This window comes from Manacus vitellinus, unplaced genomic scaffold, assembly GCF_001715985.3.
Source record: "Manacus vitellinus isolate BGI_N305 unplaced genomic scaffold, ASM171598v3 scaffold_1_pilon, whole genome shotgun sequence".
Taxonomy (NCBI): Eukaryota; Metazoa; Chordata; class Aves; order Passeriformes; family Pipridae; genus Manacus; species Manacus vitellinus.
In genome coordinates this window covers 24,245,532-24,265,260 of record NW_021939396.1, presented here as the reverse complement: position 1 = coordinate 24,265,260, position 19,729 = coordinate 24,245,532, and the positions used below count along the sequence as shown (strand labels likewise).

Below are 19,729 nucleotides of genomic sequence, written 5' to 3'. Positions count from 1 at the left end.
GTTGCTCTTGGGTCAGCATCTTCTTCTACATCTATTGATCATATGAACATGGATGTCACACTACAATTTCAGAGATCTTTCTGGTTTATGATAATGATGTGCTATGAGAAAAAGGCAGAAGTGTTGATCAATAGATGCACTAATTAAAAGAGCAATGAAGTCCATTTCAGTTAAAAAGTTTTAAACCAGACACACTTTGATATATGTCTTCTCCTCTCCAAGTCATAACTAATAGTGCTACTTTGCTGAGCCCAGTATGGATGAAGATGTCCATGTAAGACACATCTTAGCAAAATCTTTGCCATGATGTTTTTCTAAGAACAGATGTAGTACTAGACCTTGTCTGCTTCACAGGGAACTTGACACTTCTGATCTTCTGGCATTGTCTTGCCTCCCCCCCCCCATTTTTTATTTTTATTTATCTTTATTTATCTTTATTACAGATTCAGATCAAAATTCAAGGAGTTTTTGAATCAAAATATTCACAACTGACACATAAACCAAAGCCCCTAAGCAAAGACACTCTTTGGCACTCTCAATAATATTAAGGCCCCATACACCAACATTTCAGGTAAAAAATGCTTTTTGGAGCAGTCAGGAAAGCTTGGTGAGAGCAATTAATCCTACACATTTAATTTTCTTTGGAGATTTTAAATGTAAACAGAAGGCAACATCATTCCATAGATCTGAATCACCTCTGTTGCAGACCACACGTGGTCATTCTCCCAATACACACACGTGTGCACTAGCTTGTGCATCCACTCAGATTGAAGGTGGACTTCAGGAAGGCACCTTGTGTGTTACACAAGCCAGTCCTTTCGTCCCTGCTGCACGATGAGGTATTCACCAAGATCTGTGGAGAAACTCTGCAAAGTTCTCCTACTCTTAGTCTCCAGTAGTAAGAATTGTGAAATGGCAGTAGAGCTTGCTCTTGCATGTTCTGAGAAGTCTCTCTTTCTGCTGACTTGAAAGGAGTCAATGCAGTCTGGCTTGCTATCTTGGGTATCTCAAGTTGAACAGCAACCAAAGCTCCTGCTTTGCAGGAATATTTCTGTTAAAAGATGAGTTCTTGGCATATTTTAAGACTTTCTAAGAAAAAGATAGATGCTCTCTTCTATAGCTAAGCGATGAAGGTAACTAGTAAGTCTATAAAGTTGAACTCTAGCCAATTCAGTTCATTCTTCATCTCAACGTGAAACTCAAATACTTTCTGTTTCTTTACAGAAAGTTTCTTTCTTCAGCTTTACATAATGAAAAAAATGTTAACATCTAAAGGCTTAAAAAACCCAGGCACCTAAAAAGAATGAACTTTGGAACATTTTTTTGTTTAAGAAATTAGAAGAAAGCAGAATGAAGGGGTTCCGTCCCAACCAAAATTATAGGTTTTGAACTGTTTGTAAGAAATAACCATCTCACTGCCTGGAGCCCTGGCAGTCTCAAACCCATGTTTGTGAGGGTGGGAGTGAAACAATGCTACCTTCTCTTGCAAGGCCTGGCAATTAAAAGAAAGTTTGGAACTACTGATGGAGACAACTTGGAAACATGGTAGCTGGTGAACCAGTTATTTCTGCTGGTGACCAAGACTCAAAAGAAAATAAGAGGATTTTGATGATGAAAAGAAAAACCTTCCACAGTTTTCCTGATTTTAGTTGTGCAGTTGTTGACATGCTCTAGGTTTTAATAAATGAAGGTGGGTTTTTTTCTGCTCTTAATAAAGTTGTAGATATTTCCTCATTAAAAAAACCAAACCAAACAGAACAGTTTTATCTTCATATAGTGAAATAATTCCATTTAACTTTCTATAGGGTTGGCCTTTGCTGCTCTGTCTTCAGTCCATCCAGTTTTTGGTCTATATGGCTCTTTCTTCCCAGTCATAGTTTATGCCATATTTGGAATGGGACGACATGTTGCAACAGGTAAGTATCTATTTCCTAAAAACCTTTTCAAAAATAAAAAACTGGAAATTGAACTTCTTTTGTTTTAAGATCAATGGAAGGAAAATATCATCTATGACTAAACATCAAACTATGTTTTTGTGCTTCTTTTTACACCTATTTTTTGTCAGTTTAAGTACTTTAAAGAGCCTCATTAAGAATATATTGGAGTTACTTCTGCCATTATAATTTAAAATTGGATTGACACTTCTTTTGTAAGTGTAACTTATTAAGAGTTTCTGTGTTTTAACTCTGCTCTAGAAATCTGCTTCAGGCTAAGATTTTAACAAAGGGCTCTGCCAACAAGATATATGCAAATGGGACTGAAAAAGGCTCGATTGCCTCTTAAACCATAGAAAACACATTACTTCTCAACTGTCTAAACCACAAATCCTGCATTTTTCAGGAAAAAAAAAAGGCTTTTTGTGCCTATTACTTGCTATTGTGTTAAAGCTGGAGACTCTCCCAGTGAGGGCTGCTGTCCACACTTGTAGACTGGTTAGGTAGGTAGTGAAAGGTGCTCCCTGGCTACTATGCTGGTAGTTATTAGTTACTTGTTTACCTTCAGCAGTCACAGCAGCTGCAAGAATTGAATGGCTTTGATCTCCTAGGTTAGGCTGGTTAATGCTCTGTTTCTGATCCCAAAGAAACTAAATTATATGTGGAAGCTGGAAATAGTACTCATTACGTTGAACCACAAACTGTTTACCATGCAGAAGTTGGCACCTGGTGGCCTCTGAAGTTTACAACTAGGATGAGACAGGCCCAGTAGTAACACACATCATGACTGGGTAAAGGGAAGCAGCCTCTGTGGCTGTCGGAAGGTTTAAGGAGGAGGAGGAGGGATGTTTTCCTTAAGGAGGAGAAAAAGTCCTGAAAGGAGAAAAGATGGTTGTGGGTAATCACACACAAAATGAACTCTGCAGAATCTCATTGCTCTCATGTATGCAATGTTTTAGTAAGCAGTTAGCAACATATTTTTTAGCACCTTTTTTGATCAAAAACATTCAGTTAAATTACAAAAAAAAGAAAAATCTAACCAGCTGTAAATTGTCTTAGAGCAAAAGTGAAGCTGAAAGTTTGTTTTCCCTAGATACGCAAAAAGTATTTGAACCTTGTGATGTTCGAAAAAGATCTGTGGATGCTGTTAGTGTCCTAATGTTGTAATGACTGTACTCAGCCCATGTGAAAAAGAGAAGCATTTGAAAAGAAGTGAAAATTTAGAATTTGGAAAATTAATTTTACTCTTGAGTACAGACAGATTAGTACACTTACTAAAACATGAACCTATATAAAAAACTATATTAACAAGTGTTGTCAGAAGTTTGTTGGTGTAAGATTATTAGGAAGACAAGAATCCATCATATGTAGCAAAGCAGATAAGTAAGTATCTGGCTGGCATAAATTCTAGTAATTAAAAAAGATGATAAAATAGGTAGGTACAAGCTGTTAAGTCTGATGTTTTATTCTTGGGAGGGAATGATGTTCAGAGAATGACTTGCTTAGTCCCACAGCTTCATGTCTGCAGATTTCTGCATGGTCACTGGTGTGGAAACCTATTCCTTCACTGATATCTATTACAGAATTTAATTTTAATCAAAAAAGGGCAGCAAAACAGTTCTCTTGCAGTAATGAAGATTTTTTTTAAAATTAATAAATTTGTGTGACATATGTTGTCAATCATTTCAGCAGAAAAGTCTCATGCACTCCTCCCACCACTCGGTTGAGCTGTTGAGCTGTGTAGGCTGAACTGGAGCTATACTGCCTGCCTCAGTTTCCCAAATGTTCCATAATTCCTTGTGGGCACTGAAGACAATCTCTTCACCTATCAGCATTTTCTGTAAGATCTGTGGTGCTCTCCATATATACACAGGCTATAAAAGTGTCCTTTGTTAGTGAGGTCAGTCATGTTAATATGAAATGGAAAATTCATCAGTGGCCCAGTTCTGTCAGCTTTTACTCACTTTAAATGTCTCTTCTTTGAGATGGCTGATCTACTTTAAAAGATTATACACCTGAGCGACAAACACCTACACCTTTTCCTTCACTGTTTGTGATATGATTGATTTTGAAGCATCCTCTGAGACAACTTCATCCGTCATAATAACACCTTTAGGTCTTTGATTTAAGACAGAATTTTATGTAAACTGTTTTCAAATTCAATTTTATGTAAACTGAATTTTTTTAAGTAAAAATGAGAGAACAGGCTTAAAAGAAAAAAAAAAGCAATCTGAAAACCAAAATATTTACAGCTATCCTGTTGCTTGAAAAAAATGTATTTTTGGCCTAGATAAAAAAAAGAAAATGTAATCAAAATAAACTCCATCATGGTTTGATGGGAAAAATTAAAGGGACTCTCCTGAGAAACAGTTCGCCACTTGAAAAATGGAAAGCTTGGCCATATGAGGTGGGCAGGAAAGTGATGAAATGTGACAGGTCAAACATATGCAGGAACATTAAGGGGCTAAAAAAAAAAAATTAAAGTATTCCGTGGAGAGTATGATCAAACTGGTAGTTAAAGTTTCTTTAAATCCTCCAAAATCAAGACAGTGAGAAGTAAACTGGTGGCATATCTTTCTGGCAGAGGTGTAGTTAGGACATTCTGTGACAAGGCCACAGGATTGTCAAGTTGTCAGTGTAATTTCATTGTCATAAGGGCTCTGCGGGGAATGCTGGGAATGTCAGACCTGTTGGTAATAAAAATAAAAATACTGAATCACAGAATCTTAGAATCACAGGATGGCTTGTGTTGGAAGGGACCTTAAAGATCATCTAGTTCCAACACTCCTCTCATGGGCGGGGACACCTTTCACTAGACCAGGTTGCTCAGTGCCCCATCCAATCTGGCCTTGAACACTTCTAGGGATGGGGTGAAAAAAGATATGTATAATCGGAGTCTGTTGGAGAGGAGTTAATATGACTTCTGTAAAGGAAAATCCTACCTCTCTAACCTCCAAGGGTATGTATGAGTGTCAATAAGCACATGAAGAAAGGAAATACTTTGAATATACGATATCAAAATGGTCAAACAGCTACTGATAAGGTTCCACACCAAAGGTCACTAAAGAAACTAAGTTGTCCTTGTGATAGAAGAAAAGTCCTTTTATTAATTATTAGTAGATTAAAGGTTAAGAAGCAAAAGGCAGGACTTCATGGCCATTTTTCAGGGTGGTGGTGTTCCTGGTAGGTTCCCAAGGAATTCATGCTGGGAATCCTGGGCCTTTATGAAGGCCACAGTGAAGGTAGCACTTTGTTCACTGGGTCCTGTAACAGTAGAATAAAGGTGAGTTCAATGAGATATAATTTTAAAAGACTTTTAAAGTATAGATTAAATAAAACAGTACAGCAGACAGTGAACTTCTGGAACCCGCTCTCAGAGGACATTGTGGAGGGAGAAATTACAAGCAGGTTGAAACAAACCTTTGACAAATTCATGAACTAGTCCACAAAGTCAAAAAGGGCCAGGTAAGGATGTACTTTAACACAACAGCTATGGATGCTGGCAATAAGGGCAATGGCCTGCAGAAAATGGCCAGGCTTGTGTGCTTTTCCTGGGTAACACCTCTGACTGTCACGGCTGGAGGCAGAGTACTGGGCAAGATGGACAGTTGATCTGACATGGTAAGACATCTCTTATGCTCCTATAGCTCTTCATGAATGTGTTTGTGCTTATTAAGCTATTAGAGGGTGTCCAAAGGAGGGCAACAAAGTTGGTGAAGGGCCTTGAGGAGAAGCTCTTTGAGGGGTGGCTGAGGGCACTTGGTGTGTTCAGCCTGGAGAAGAGGAGACTGAGGGGAGATCTCATTGCAGTTACAACCTCCTCTTGAGGGGAAGAGCAGGGGCAGACACTGGCCTCTTCTCTGTGGTGGCCAGTGACAGGACCTGAGGGAATGGTCTGAAGTTGTGTCAAGGAAGGTTTATGTTGGATATTAGGAAAAGGTTCCTCACCCAGAGGGTGATTGGGTGCTGGAACATGCTCCTCTGGGGAAGTGGTCACAGCACCAAGCCTGACAGAGTTCAAGAAGCATTTGGACAATGCCCTTGGGCACATGGTGTGACTCTTGGGGATGGTCCTATGCAGGGCTAAGGGTTAGACTTTTATGATCCTTGTGGATCCCTTCCAATTCGGCATATTCTGTGATTCTGTAATTCTGTGATTTATCTGAGTGTCCGTAAACTTGCTTTATCTCAGCTGCTAAATGTTTCTCTCATAATGTGCCTCCATTTATTAGAATGCTAGGTGCTATGAAATGGGCTAGGTACCATATGTATATCATAAATTAATTGCCCTAGAAATCTGGTTCATGAACACTTGGGATTCTCAGACAAATAACTGTTTGGTCATGTCCAGGGTGAGTTAAAAGCATTTCTGATAACTTGAAATAGTTGTAAATTGTTGTATTTGAATCTCTTTTGTAAACATGTCTAAATGAATGTGCTCAAAAAATTACATTTAATTCACCTGTAAAAATGGTATTTTACAGGAAGAAATATGTGTTAAATAGAAAAATTACTTTAAAAATTGTTCTTATCATGACAGAAATGTACAAAATGGTACCTTTAGTCATAATGGCCAAGTTTTGAAAAAGAGACCATGAGTGATGAGTACATACAGATATAAAATTATTTTTCACTGATTTGTGGCTTTTTTTATAGGAACTTTTGCTTTAACTTCCTTAATATCTGCCAATGCAGTTGAACGTCTTGTTCCTTCAGTCACCACTAATTTCACTGCAAACAATAATTCAGGAATTTTGGGCTTATCGGAGTTTGAAATGCAAAGGATTGGAGTTGCAGCAGCAGTTTCATTTCTAGGAGGAATCATTCAGGTTGGTAGAGGTCTCACGTTTACTCATGCACTACCTTTGTGACAGCTGTGACATTTGTAATACTTTTATTTTTCTCACTTCTCTGAGAACAACTGATGAAAACATCTGGTCTGATGGTCATGAACGATGAAACTAATGTGTTTTAAGAATTTGCTGCTCCTTTGTTGAGGTGTAGTAATTATCTGTATACATGCTGCTAGTGTGTTACAATATGAAGTAAAACCACATTCAATCAGCTCTAATATAATGCTTAGTTGCTGTTGGTGCCCCTTTTTCTTCCCCTTCAGAAAAAAGACATGAATCAGCTCCTGGGAAGCACTGACATATTCCTTTGGATTTCTGTTGCTCTTGGCTTTAAGAGAAATAGTATACAATATCCAATGATTAAAAACAGCAGGGAAAATGTTTAAATTCTCTCCAGGGTTTACACACCCATCATTAAAATGAAATAGTAAAACAGATGCCTTTGTATGATTCTCCAAAGCTTATTCAAATGATCAGAGGTCTTTTAAATTTCTTCTTTTTTCTTATTCTGACTGCAAGTGCTGAGTTGCTTTATCCACTGCCAGTTGCTTAGATCTTCAAGAAGGCTTCTCTCTTTCCTTGTAAGTATTAAAATGGAGGAAATGTTCCAGCATGCAAAATTGCAACACCTCCTGGGTACCTGGCCTCCTGAAAGAAACCCAGACTCCTGCCCTTGTTGCTTTGGATCCCTCTACCATGCAGAAGATGAGCAAAGAAGCCCAGGGCATCTCCAGTGGCCTGCATGCTTGGCAGGAACGGGGCATATCCTTATGCTAGTCAGTAGGAAATATCAAGAAGCATGACAATTTCTGTTGTATTTTTACTATTCTTTTATTGGATACAGGATTATGCTGTATGGTAGCAGCATGAGGGAAAGCCTGTGGACAATATACAAGGTAGAACTGGTGCTGATTGTGCCTGGCTGTGCATGCACGTGCTGTCTCATTGCACCAGTATGTGCAGTACAGCACTGCATCTTGTACAGTGTGCTTGTAAGAGCAGAGCATGCACAGAGCTCTTTGCATGGGAATCCTGTGCTCACAGCTTGGAAATCTCCTACATTATCCCCAGAGAGGCCAGAATGCTTCAAGCAGGAAGTTGGTGCCTGCATTCATTTGATCTAACTTCAAAATCCAATGCAGAAATTTTTTGCTTAGTGGATGGAGAATCCCGTTAGGTGTGTAAATCCTCTAGACCTCTTACTCTTTCATATTGAAAAGTTCTGCTTTTTCATATACCTTCAATTGCATCAGCTGACTTAGCCTATGTCCTGTTTAAGCTTGATTGAAATGAGAACAACTAAATCCTCTGCCTACATCTTCAAAGCAGGTCTGATAGGGAACTGTGCCACGTGCATGGGCTCCTCTCCCAGGTCAGTAATGTCACTTGCATTGGAGTCATGCTAGCACAACCACAGTTTAATGGTTAAACTCACATAAATGGTTTAATTAAAATACTTATTTCCTAGAGAAGTGCCTTGAAGCTCTTAATAATGCAATATGCAAGTGAAAGTCTGGATCAAGGCTGAGATTAAATTGTGCCATCTTCCCAGGTGCTGTTAAGTGTGGGAATCTATGTTTCTCATCATGATTCCAGTCTGACTAACAGTTCCTGCAATTCCCAGATAAGATGACAGGGCACATCTTGCTGTTAATGGAGAGCTGTCAGTGACCTGCATCTAGTTATCAGATTAGACTAGAAATTATTTAATAGCCTGGAGTAAATGTATATCTGGGACAAGAGAAATAGTGTGATGCATTTGGGGGCAAGAGTTTTCCACTGAAGACATCCTAAAATACAGAAAGAAACTGAATTGTCATTGTAGCTGGTATTTGGGATGGTACTTCTCTGGAAAGGGAGCAGACCTGGGCTTTGGTATCTATTATGACTTGTTATTCTGAAAAAAAACAGTCAAAATGCAGTGCTCTAATCAGCACAAAAATCTAATTTCGCAAAAACAACTGATGCTGTGATTATTCCATACCGTGGTCAACCTCCATATGTAGGATGAAAAGTCCCTGTCCAAAACAGCTGATTCCTTCTATGAAAGAGTAGGTAAAGACCTGAATGTCCTTGGCCTGAAAAGCAATTTGGTACTATTTTTTCAGTAGCCTGGCTAAGTACTCTAATCAGCAATTAATGTCAAAGAAAAAAAAGGAAAAACATACAAAATACTGAGTCATGGAGGGAAAGCAAAGGGTAGAGATGTGTTTTTGAAATGATCTGCTGTTGGCTGCTGTATGTTTTGTGCAGACCGTAACTGTGCATTTGTGTGTGAGGCAAGCTCTGAGCAAGCTTTGTGAATCTCAGTGCCATCTAGACATGAATAAATTAGAACTGTTTTCTCATCATCAGGTGAAGCTTATGAGATTTGAAATTTGGTGCTTAGTTGCTTAAATTTTTTTCAAGTAATAAATTTCAGAGTCCTAAACAGCTTTTTAAATATAATGTTTGAGGGACTGTTTATAAAAGACGAAAGATATTTAGTCATCTTAAGAGGCTTCTGATGAGGATAAAATAGTATTAAAATAGAAAATAAGTAAATGTAAAATAAAAACTGTAATTACAAAAAATAATATAATGAATTTACTATTTCATTTTTTAAAAGTAGAAAAGAAGGAATAATGAAAATTTTTTCCTATATTTGTGTAGCTCCTACTCTATTAAGATAAACAGGGCATGGAAAACTAGTCAAGTTAATAGAATTCTTTCCTGATATTAAATACATCAGATGTATTGATGGAGATGTATTGGGGAGAGGAAGTGAAGGAACATAACAGATGCCTACAGGATAATTTTGTAATTAAAATTGGATGATGCCTTTATAACATTAAAAAAACTCAAAAAAGCTTTTGGATAAGATTTTTTCCCCCTATTAATATATTATATGTGCAAGAATGCTTGCATAAATATATGTGTCTATAAAAGAACCTCAGCATACTAAACTGAAATTCAACATGAAGATTTGCTAATAGAGGAAAGCTGCTTGCAGATCAAAATGAGAAAAAATAATTTTTATCCTACAAAAAAATTTTTATTCTCTTAAGACCACAGTGTTACAGAGTTCAGCTGTGCTACTCTTCTGTAAATGAGAAATAGCTGCTCATTGCATTCCAGTCTTCTACATTTTCACTAGTAAGTTTTTCAACTGCTGTATTTTGAAAACTAACATGTAATTAGTTGCTGATATAAAGTATTTGAAATAAAAATGTTTCTAGTTATCAGGAGAACAAATTTACATGGTATATTATCAGTTTACTTAACAAAAAAGGAGCACATTTGAATATGAAGGGTGTTTTTGTAAGGCTAATATTCTTGTCCAAAACTTTTCTTCCCTGTGGGGAATGTTATGTTGCTCTATTCTATGTTACACATAATTTTTCATGAGATTATAACATGAGTCTATTATAAATGATAATCAGGAAAACAGTTAATTTTTCTTTTACAGTGGAAATAACTTCTTGCAGGTTCATATTCTGTATCTTGAAAACTACAAGTAGGCTAGGTGGGACATCTGGTTCCTACAATTATGGTGCAGCATACAATGTGTTAGTACAGAAAAACCATAGAAAGAAGACTTTTTCAGGTCCTGGAGTGTGGAAAGATCACCTTCCACACCATCAGAAGCTACCAGACACTCTTGAGACACCCATAATGAACATGAGAGTTGCAATGCAAAAGACCAAAAGCTCACAATTAAATGTCTATTGAAACAGGCTGAGAAGAGTTTTAAACATTGCTCAGTGAAGCTGAACTGCCCACGTCTGACTGTTTTCTCTGCATGGTCCATAGATGTCTTGATTTTTGCAACCTCTGACTTTGAGATAACCAGTACAATGTACTAAATGAGAGTCTCACACTCTGTAGTGTTTCCCTCCAAGAGATGTTCCCCATTCCTGACCTTGTCTTCTCAGCCCATACAGCAAATCATCAGAAAGGGTACCACCACTTTTATTTGCTATAACAGTGAAAAAACCTTCCAGGACAGTGGAGTTTTAAGAGCTTTAAAATTCATTCTCCAAAACTGAATTTGTGCAGCAGGTAATATGATATCAGCCTTTCAATTACTCTCAACAGAAAGTTTGATATTAGTAATTTTCAGAGAGCTGTTAAGTGATAAAAATTTTTACTGACCATGAAGTTAAATTGACTACATGTTGAATGGAATTTTAATAATAATAATTTTAATAATAATAAACTGAGTGTGTTGTCATGGGAAGAAAATATTGAAAGTGGACAAGAATCAAAAGGGCTTGAATTTGCTTTTTGCAACTGCTCATTTTTCTTCTCCTGGCTAAATCCCCATTCTCTTCTACTTGTTGGAGTAAAATTATGGAGCAGTAAAGACAGCTGCAAGAAAAGGTTCCATTTGTATTATCTTTCTTTCATCTTGAAATTTCCTTTTTTTTTTCTATAATTTTTTTTCTTAGAAATCACATCATCCACCACTTTTACCTAATTATCTGGTTGTATAACTTGTTTCCATGATCTCTTTTCCTTTACTGTGCATTCAAGGCTACTTTCTCTCACTTTCTCTTGTGGTTTTTTTTTTCCCTCTAGCAGCTCTTATTTTCATTTACATGAATTTAATCAAAAATGCATACCTGGTGAAAGCAAATTGTCTAACACAAACCATACTCATGGTTTGGATGTATTTTACATAACCCACAGTTATTAGCAAACAATAAAAAGTATATTTGAAGTGTGATCTTTTAGTTACTATCTGTAAAGCAATCTCTTAAAATGCTGAAGATAAAAAAAAAGTAAAGAACCAAAAAATAAATCTGAGAGTGATGCTGAAGTTTCTAAGTTCAGCAATTATGACACCATTTTCCTTTAAATCACAATAATAACTTTCTCTGAAATGCTAATAGTAACTAACACTTCTGTGTGATATTAGGTAGTTCAAAGAATTGTCTCTAATTCCATGGCTAAATAAACATACATCTAATTCTCTGTAAACTAAGCTATTACCCAGTTAGAAATATCACCTTCATACAATAGAAACTGATCTTAGAAAACAAACAAAAATTCACCAGGGAAGGAAGAACTTAATTCTTATTCAACATCATTACTGTGAACAGTGTTTTAAATATCTTAGTAGGCAGACTGTTAGAACAAACAGCTAAACAAAATATCTGAAGTTAGTAATTATCAGTTTTAGGCCTGACTAACTAAATTACTACTCACTGAGAGTATAACAGTAATTATCATTATTGGAGTCCAATCTTGAACAGCAATCAATGTTCCAATTGCACGTGATACAGAGCAATTTACATGCTATTAGTGGGAAATAGAAAAAAAATCTCAGATTTAATTGCTCAGATGGAAGAGGAAATTGCTCACAAGAGATTTTTGTGGTAAATTAAAATCCACTTTGGTATTTTTGTTTCTTTTTGGGTACTATGCTCATAGCTCACTGCATACAGGTGAATTTTATGGTGAAAAAATAAATAGTGTTCAAGCATCAAGAATGCTAACATTTGGAAGTGATACTTTTAGCTTCAGAACACAAAAAAAAAGCAAAGGACACTGTGATATATTCCAAAATGATGATATTTAGTGTGGTAAACACAAAATAATCCTCTTAGACGGTATTGTAAGAAACAACTATGTGCCAAGAGCATGTAACTTCAGGCAGAAGAACAGCAAATGCAAGACCATAGAAGTAAGAAACTGCAAAATTCATTGTAAGGGGAGAAAATGTAAATAATTTAACGTGTCAGAAAAAAGTTAGGCATTATGTAAACTACAGTAGCAGCTGTAGTCACGTAACAACTTTATTCAAAGAATTAACAGCTCTCAAATCTCATACCTCAGAGGAAAAGAATGTTTGAAGTCTGGGATAAGGGGAGAAAAGAGTTGAGCCCAATGGTGCTTTGAATATTTGTCCTGTATTCCTATGAAGTATCTGCAATAGTTGTAGGTTCTGCTGTAGTTCAGATTCCTGGATTAGAGGTCTCTCCATGAGACTCTCCATACCACTTCATAAATTTGGCAATTACTGTTGGAATTACTAATGTTGGGAATCTTGATATCAAGATGATGGCAATCAGTAAGCTGGATGAAGATAACGATCCTTTGCCTACTCAGGCTGGATAGCAGTGAAGCAGGAATGAGTCTTAACACCACCCTCACTTTTTAAGTTGCTTTACTTCCTTTTGCTGTGTTGAACTGATGTTTTCATGGTGTTGATTGTGCTCATATATTTGAACAGGAGAGAATACTAAGAGTTTCTCTGAGTGCGATTTTGTTACTAAACTGATGTTAGAATCTGGTAAATTAGTGGTGCAAGTAAAATAGTGCAGGTAAACCCAGAGAGCTTCAGTGGATTCCATTTTCAGCTATATTTGTCCTTCAAAGACTTTTGCTTTTTATCCTCAGCTCTTTTATCTTAAAATATATTAAAAGAACCGTGGCTCATTGTCCTATCACCAAGATGGTGCACTGTATTATAACTGCTGATACTCCTGCCTTTGTCCTTTAGGTAGCAATGTTTATGCTGCAGCTGGGCAGAGCCACGTTCTTGTTAACAGAGCCAGTAATAAGCGCGATGACAACAGGAGCAGCTACACACGTTGTGACTTCACAAGTGAAGTATCTGCTGGGAATGAAAATGCCATATATATCGGGACCACTGGGATTTTTTCATGTGAGTTCAGTGAAAGAGATGGGTTACTTCATTAGCTAACATTTTATTAAATAACTACGCTATATGCTATATAAAGAGTAAGAAATTTGTTATGCACATGTGTGAATGAGCACAAGATGAACCTTCATCTTGCTTTGTCTGTTTGCAAGAATGGATTTGGAAAACTTGATGAAGAACTAGCAGAAATGGGTCTTATTTTAAAAGGATACAGTAATCAATTTCAAAGAAATATATGTGTTAAACCTGACGGTCATTATGGTAAAAGGAAATTGGCCCATGATTTGTGGATCTCCTATGCAAAAATTACCCAAAATATGTTACTTATTGCCTTATGACATGATAAACACAGCAAGTGGATAGTTTTAAGGTAATGTTTATAAATTTCATTCAGCATTTCATGCAGTAATGTTCCCGTGAGTGGTTAAGCTGCTTAAAGGATCACCATCAAAGGTACTGGCAAAAAATCAGGTTTTAATATGAACTTATGGAAGAGTGACTAACAGAGTTCAATGGCAAGTTTCACTCTATTAGTTATTCCATGGATGAACCATACATAGGAAAATTGCATTAGAATCAATTTAGAATGGTTTACATGGAGACTGAGGATGAAACAGGGTAAGGATACGGATACAAAAAGATAAGGTGTGCAAAAGGGCTGAACAGCACCTCATTATTGATCAATTTAGCATTTACAAAGTGATTAAATAGAACTTGCTATAATTATAACAGTGACCTAATTATAGCTTCACAATAACATTCACACCATGATCATTTCACACTCACAGACACAGGCAAAGATGTATACATCTATTTCTGTGCATGTACAGGTACCTGTCAAAAATTCCCTTCAAGTTCAGTGAAATACTAACAGCAAATACTGCAGTGTTTCTCAACAGGCATGGGTTGCACCCCAAGGTGTGGGGGTGTGGGGGTGGGTGTGTGTGTGTGTGTGTGTGTACCAGCCCAGGCCTCGTCCTAACCGATAGTCTTTCAAGTATTGCAGACTTGAAGGTTGATGAGGGTTGAAGAGGTGCCCATGATCCCAGAGGGAGGTGCTGGCACAGTCCACTGTGGCCCAGGAGGGCTCAGATGGCCTCTGACTTAAGACATCTGTGTTTAGGTTCACAAGATGATTTGTTTTAGTCATTAATCAATTCCTATGCTGGCACTAACTCAAATCAATAATTAATGAAATTATTCAAAAGTCTAGTAACAATGGTAACATTCTATCAGTAAGCTTCCACCTGGGCCATAACCCAGGTTGGTAACTATGGGAGTTTCCAAAACATTTGGAAATTGTTTCCAAAACTCAAGCAACAATGGTGCTGTTCCACCTGGGCTACAATTCAGGTAGGGTATGTCCCAAGGCTGTCAGGGAATGACTGATTATCGTTTGTTCCCTGCTTTGGTCAGACAGCTGAATTTGCTGCCACAGTGTTTTTCCCACCTGTGTCATGCATGAGCACCTGGTACAGTCAAGGACACTTCACCACCCAGCTGGTTTGGTCAACGCTGAGATCGTAGGGCTGGCCCAAGGGTGCAGGGTGATGCACCACCCCAAGTATCATGGTTACTGCCTTTGGAAAGTACATATTGCTGGCTGAAAAGTTAAAGAGCAAAACATATTCTTGATGGTAACTTATTCCATCAAGCTCTGAGTTTAGATGCTGTGAGCATAATCTCTTGGCATTAGTAATATTACAACAGTAGCTGCCAAAAAGACATTTTTCTCATAATAAAACTTTACTTACTTGTTGAGGTGATACTTACATTGCACTGATAGTGAGGCTTCATTTAGTTAGCCACTAAATCAGGACACCTTATTTAAAAGCACTGACTGTATCTTCCTGCCCTGCTATGTGCTTTATTTTTTGCTATTATTTTGAGAAATTTGTTAATGGGAAATCTCTGATAAGAAAATGTTGCTTTTTAGAATGGTTTTTCATAGTATTTTATAAATTTGATAATTTTTGTATGGATAATTCATTAATAAGTTTTTTACAGGACCAATTCATTAATGAAAATTAGGGACATGTAATAAACACAAGCAATTTATCTTGTAGGGGTATAGCCAGAAGTATCATAGCCATTTTTATGAGTTGGCTTGTGAAACTATTACAAATTATTCATCATATATTAAATTTTTTTTAATTCATAAATAATTCTTAATATAAAACGTGACTAGCCTCTTTTACATGGTGTTTCCATCGAGACTATACTTACATATAGGAATATTGTCATCTTGTACACATGAGTGGTGTTAAGTACCACAGCCAAAACATAATCAAAGTATACATTATGAGCAATAATAAAGAACAGCAGTGATATGAAGAAATAATTCCGTGTTGGTGTGCTGATGATATCATAAATGAGGTCATTCAAATGCTTTGAAAGAAATCTATTCCCTTATCGCCTGTATTTTTTAATGTATCTGAAACAAGTTCCTTGCCCTTCACTTCTCTTTTGAAATCAAACCCCTTTGAACATTTTCCAAAGAAAAATTTTCTTGATTTTTTTTAAGGTTTTGAGTTGCTCTGTAGAATTGACCAAACGAAATTCATTCTGTACAACTTGAGAGAATAATAAAAAAGGGACGGTTTTACCATAGAAGTGTTTTAAAAGGTTTCTAGTATCTGTTTAGACTTATGGGTTGCCTTAAGAAGGTCCAATATCTCAGTCAGAAGTACCAGATTTCGATTTTAACAGCAATTTTCTTCTGTGGTGGTAGTTTTATATGAAAATTATACTAATTATGTATAAGTTAGTTTGCACATGTAACTAGAGAATGAAAGGAAAATTTGTCATGTTTCTCTGGACGTGTTCTTTACTTCAAATTCTCAAAACCCAAAGACTGGTATTTTGCTTACATTTTTCTTCTTTCTCTACTCCAAAACACCTCCCACTCACAAAACCTATTGCTTTGCCTCAGGCAGCCTTTGGGTTGGCAAACCAAGAATAACAATGTTTAATAAAGTGTGATAGAAGAGTTGCAAGTAAAGCAAGGCAGTGAAATGGATTCTTTATAGCAAGTGAGATCATAATTGAATGAACTTTGCATGTGGAGAACAAATTTAGTAGGCTGGCCTTGAACCTATGGTTTTTTTGTTTTTTACGCATGGTTTACATAATTTCATTTTCTGTGTACATGGTTTGTAACACTGCAGTTAAGATGCACAGTGCAGCATCAGTTGATACTTTGCAATGGAAAAGGCAAGGTGAAGGTGAAGAAGAAAAATGATGAGGGAATACTACATGAGATCTAATTTTACAATGGACAAGAAAAGCGTTATCAAGTTTTACTTAGCATCTGAAAACAGAAGAAAGTATCTGTGTTTACCCTTTATTTATGTATAGATATATTTATCTTTCCACATGTTTCTGAGAAAATACAGCACTGCAAAATGAACTGCAAGTAAGAAACTTGATTTGCAAAACAGGGTTTTTTGTGGCTGTGTTGCAAGTTTGTTGTCCTTGTGGGGTTTTGTGCAATTATCTGAAAAAAACCCTTCATGTTCCCACTATCAGCTCTTTTTTTCTCCTTTTTTTCCCAATTTGTTCCCTATACAATTCACAGTAGTTGCCTGTACATTTTCCCTCCAGTGTGATGTATTTGTCTAACAAACTTTGGAATTAAATATTTTTGAAAATGCAATGAGGTTTTCCACTCTTAAAATGTATTAAGTATTTTAAATAACAAGTTCCTTTAATTCATTTGTTTGCTTCAGCCTCTATACTCATTTTACAGCTAATCTTTTGGGGTTTCATATATGCATTAAAAAAATCCCTCAGAGCATTTCATTAATACATCAGAATACACATCCTTTCTAGAATATAAACCATTATAATGTTCAATATTACCCTATGAAAGTACATGAAAATACAGGGACATTCAGTATCTGTATACATATGTGCAAAGCTAAAATACTGCTTTTTTCACTTAGGTGAAAATTTGCATTGATTACCAAAAAGTTCCTTGATTCCTCTTCATATTGTCAGATAGGTTCCATTAAGAATCTTTACACAAAAGTAGCTAAAAAATTAAAACTACAGGAGGCAAACAGCTCAATTAATTTATTATTACTGATTCTAAAACCTTTTTTAAATTATATAGTGACAAATATTGCTTTTTACACTGCAATATAAAGCTAAATTCTGCTACATAATTTCTAAATTATTTCAGTAAGTGCGTCCTCAAAATATGTGAAATACTGAATTTATAATGACATTTGTGATTAAAACATTTGTAAATATCTCTTTGAATCAGATGCTGGTGCTATTACATCCTTGAGCTTTAGGTACTTACATTTAGGATAGACAGTTTTACTTTGGATGAGTACAGTAACTGAGTGGACAGAATACCATGTAGAATGTATAGTATAAAGAGATGGCTATAGTATGTTAACTACATTCATGTTAAGGGCCATATACTCTTTCTTTCTTGTGAAAGGTCTTCACTGGTCATATCATGAATTGATTGTTTTTAGATTTTCAGAAAATGGTTATCCAGGAACAGACTAGTCAGTAGAAGCTCTTTAGTCTTATATATTTATGTATTACTGCCAGAATCGTTTCAGTGTATTACAGACACTTTGGGGCTGTTGGGGCTACTGAATTCATATGGGCTATGAAATGTTGGTAGTTCCATTCTTTTTCATTTATTGGCTGATGTAGACTACATCCTGAAGGGTATGATTTGAAGAGAAACACAGAAGAATATTCTAGGCAGTTCACATAATGTTTTTGTTGCAAAGTCTGAAAAAGCTATGGCAAAGATTTACAATATTTGGCTATGTATTTTTAAAATGAAATGGAAGTGTCTTTTTAGTAAATTTAAAAGAACAACAGAAATTCTCAGAGCTTATATATACTTCTCTGTAAGCCTTCATTAAAAATGTATTTATTCAGTCAATTTTATGTCTAACTTTGTCTAGGAAAATTAGATTTAATGCCATGAACACAGATAGCTAATGCTGACACTTTCATAGACACCACTCATTTCATAACGAGCCCACATCTCTTTGATTTTGGAATCAACTCATTTCTTTCCTTTTCTTAACACTTCTCCTTAGATCTAGCTGACTCTTTGGTGAATTTGTGGGCACAGTTTTCCAGCCTCCTTTTGTCTTAATTAATCATAGCTTCTGACTGGGCACTGAGCCAAGTCATGTGCTCTCTTGAAAATGCATTCTTGGAAAATTATGGGTACAGAGACTAGTACCAAGACACTCAAGACACAATCCACATATCATCTGAATACAGTGGAGCACCATGTGGGTAAAAACTGATTTAATTGCCATTCTTCAGATTTAAGATATATATAGATGTCACTTAACAAGTTGATTTTAAAATGTTTTCTTGGTTTCTGAGAAATGTTTGTGCTGTGTTATACTGTGCATCCTTAATTGAAAGTCCAAGGGATAAATTTCAAAGAACTGGACTACTTTTTCCTTTTTATGAGGAAAGTTACATTCCTGTAAGCATTTTAAGGTTGGTTTTTTCCCCCTTTCTAGATTATGAAAGTATTCTCAGAAATTATGAGCAAGGAAAAATCAGGAAGTTATTGTAACTTACTCATTCTTCAAAATGAGCATCACCACTTCAAGGAGTGACAGAATCAGAAAAATAGAACAAAGCTTATCATCATATTGACCACCTTTCTGCTAGAAAAGGGTTCTTTCCTAAGATAATTTTTCTAGTACGTTTTCCTGCCCAATATAAATATATGTATTTAAGCTGCACACTGTCAAATCTTGTTAGCATTATACATGTATTTGAGAATATGTTCTTTGGGGTAGAAAATTATTAATCTTTATTTTGATAAAACTGCAAGTGTCACTTTTCATTTATTTTAGCGGTCTTCTTAGTCATAGCCAGAGAAAGCACTTTTTTTAAAATATTATTATTTCAAATCTCAGTTCCTTGCTTTTATTACCCTTAATGTTGTGGTTTAAAAAGAAGTTACTTGTGAAGATGCCTAAATCTATATCCTAGATCTTAACTTCTGTTCTGTCTACAGTTTACAATTCAGAATACACAATAATTCCCAGCATACAAATGCAAAATTCAAGGGACTGAGCCTGCCTTGTTTTCTTCCCTTTACAGTTTTAGTAAGCATGAGGATTGTATCCATTTTTATGGCTCATTGTTCCTCTGGGCAACAGACTATTGCTTTTGTTCATGAGGCCTGAACATAAGTTGTAATGAGGATCTCATTATTTCTTTATTTATCAGGATAGAAGTTCCCTCTCACTTTCTCAACCCTTTCTAACCATTTCAGCAAACTTCTAATT

General features: G+C 36.1%; 1 protein-coding gene across 1 annotated transcript in view; it reads left to right on the top strand.

Moving 5' to 3' along the window:
• Window positions 1-19,729, top strand: part of SLC26A7 (solute carrier family 26 member 7) — a 69,047-nt gene that overhangs the window by 14,866 nt on the left and 34,452 nt on the right. The window contains exons 3-5 of the mRNA XM_029959398.1: window positions 1,806-1,916; window positions 6,591-6,763; window positions 13,275-13,439. Coding sequence (XP_029815258.1) covers window positions 1,806-1,916; window positions 6,591-6,763; window positions 13,275-13,439 — 449 coding nt within the window. The remainder of the gene's footprint in view (window positions 1-1,805; window positions 1,917-6,590; window positions 6,764-13,274; window positions 13,440-19,729) is intronic.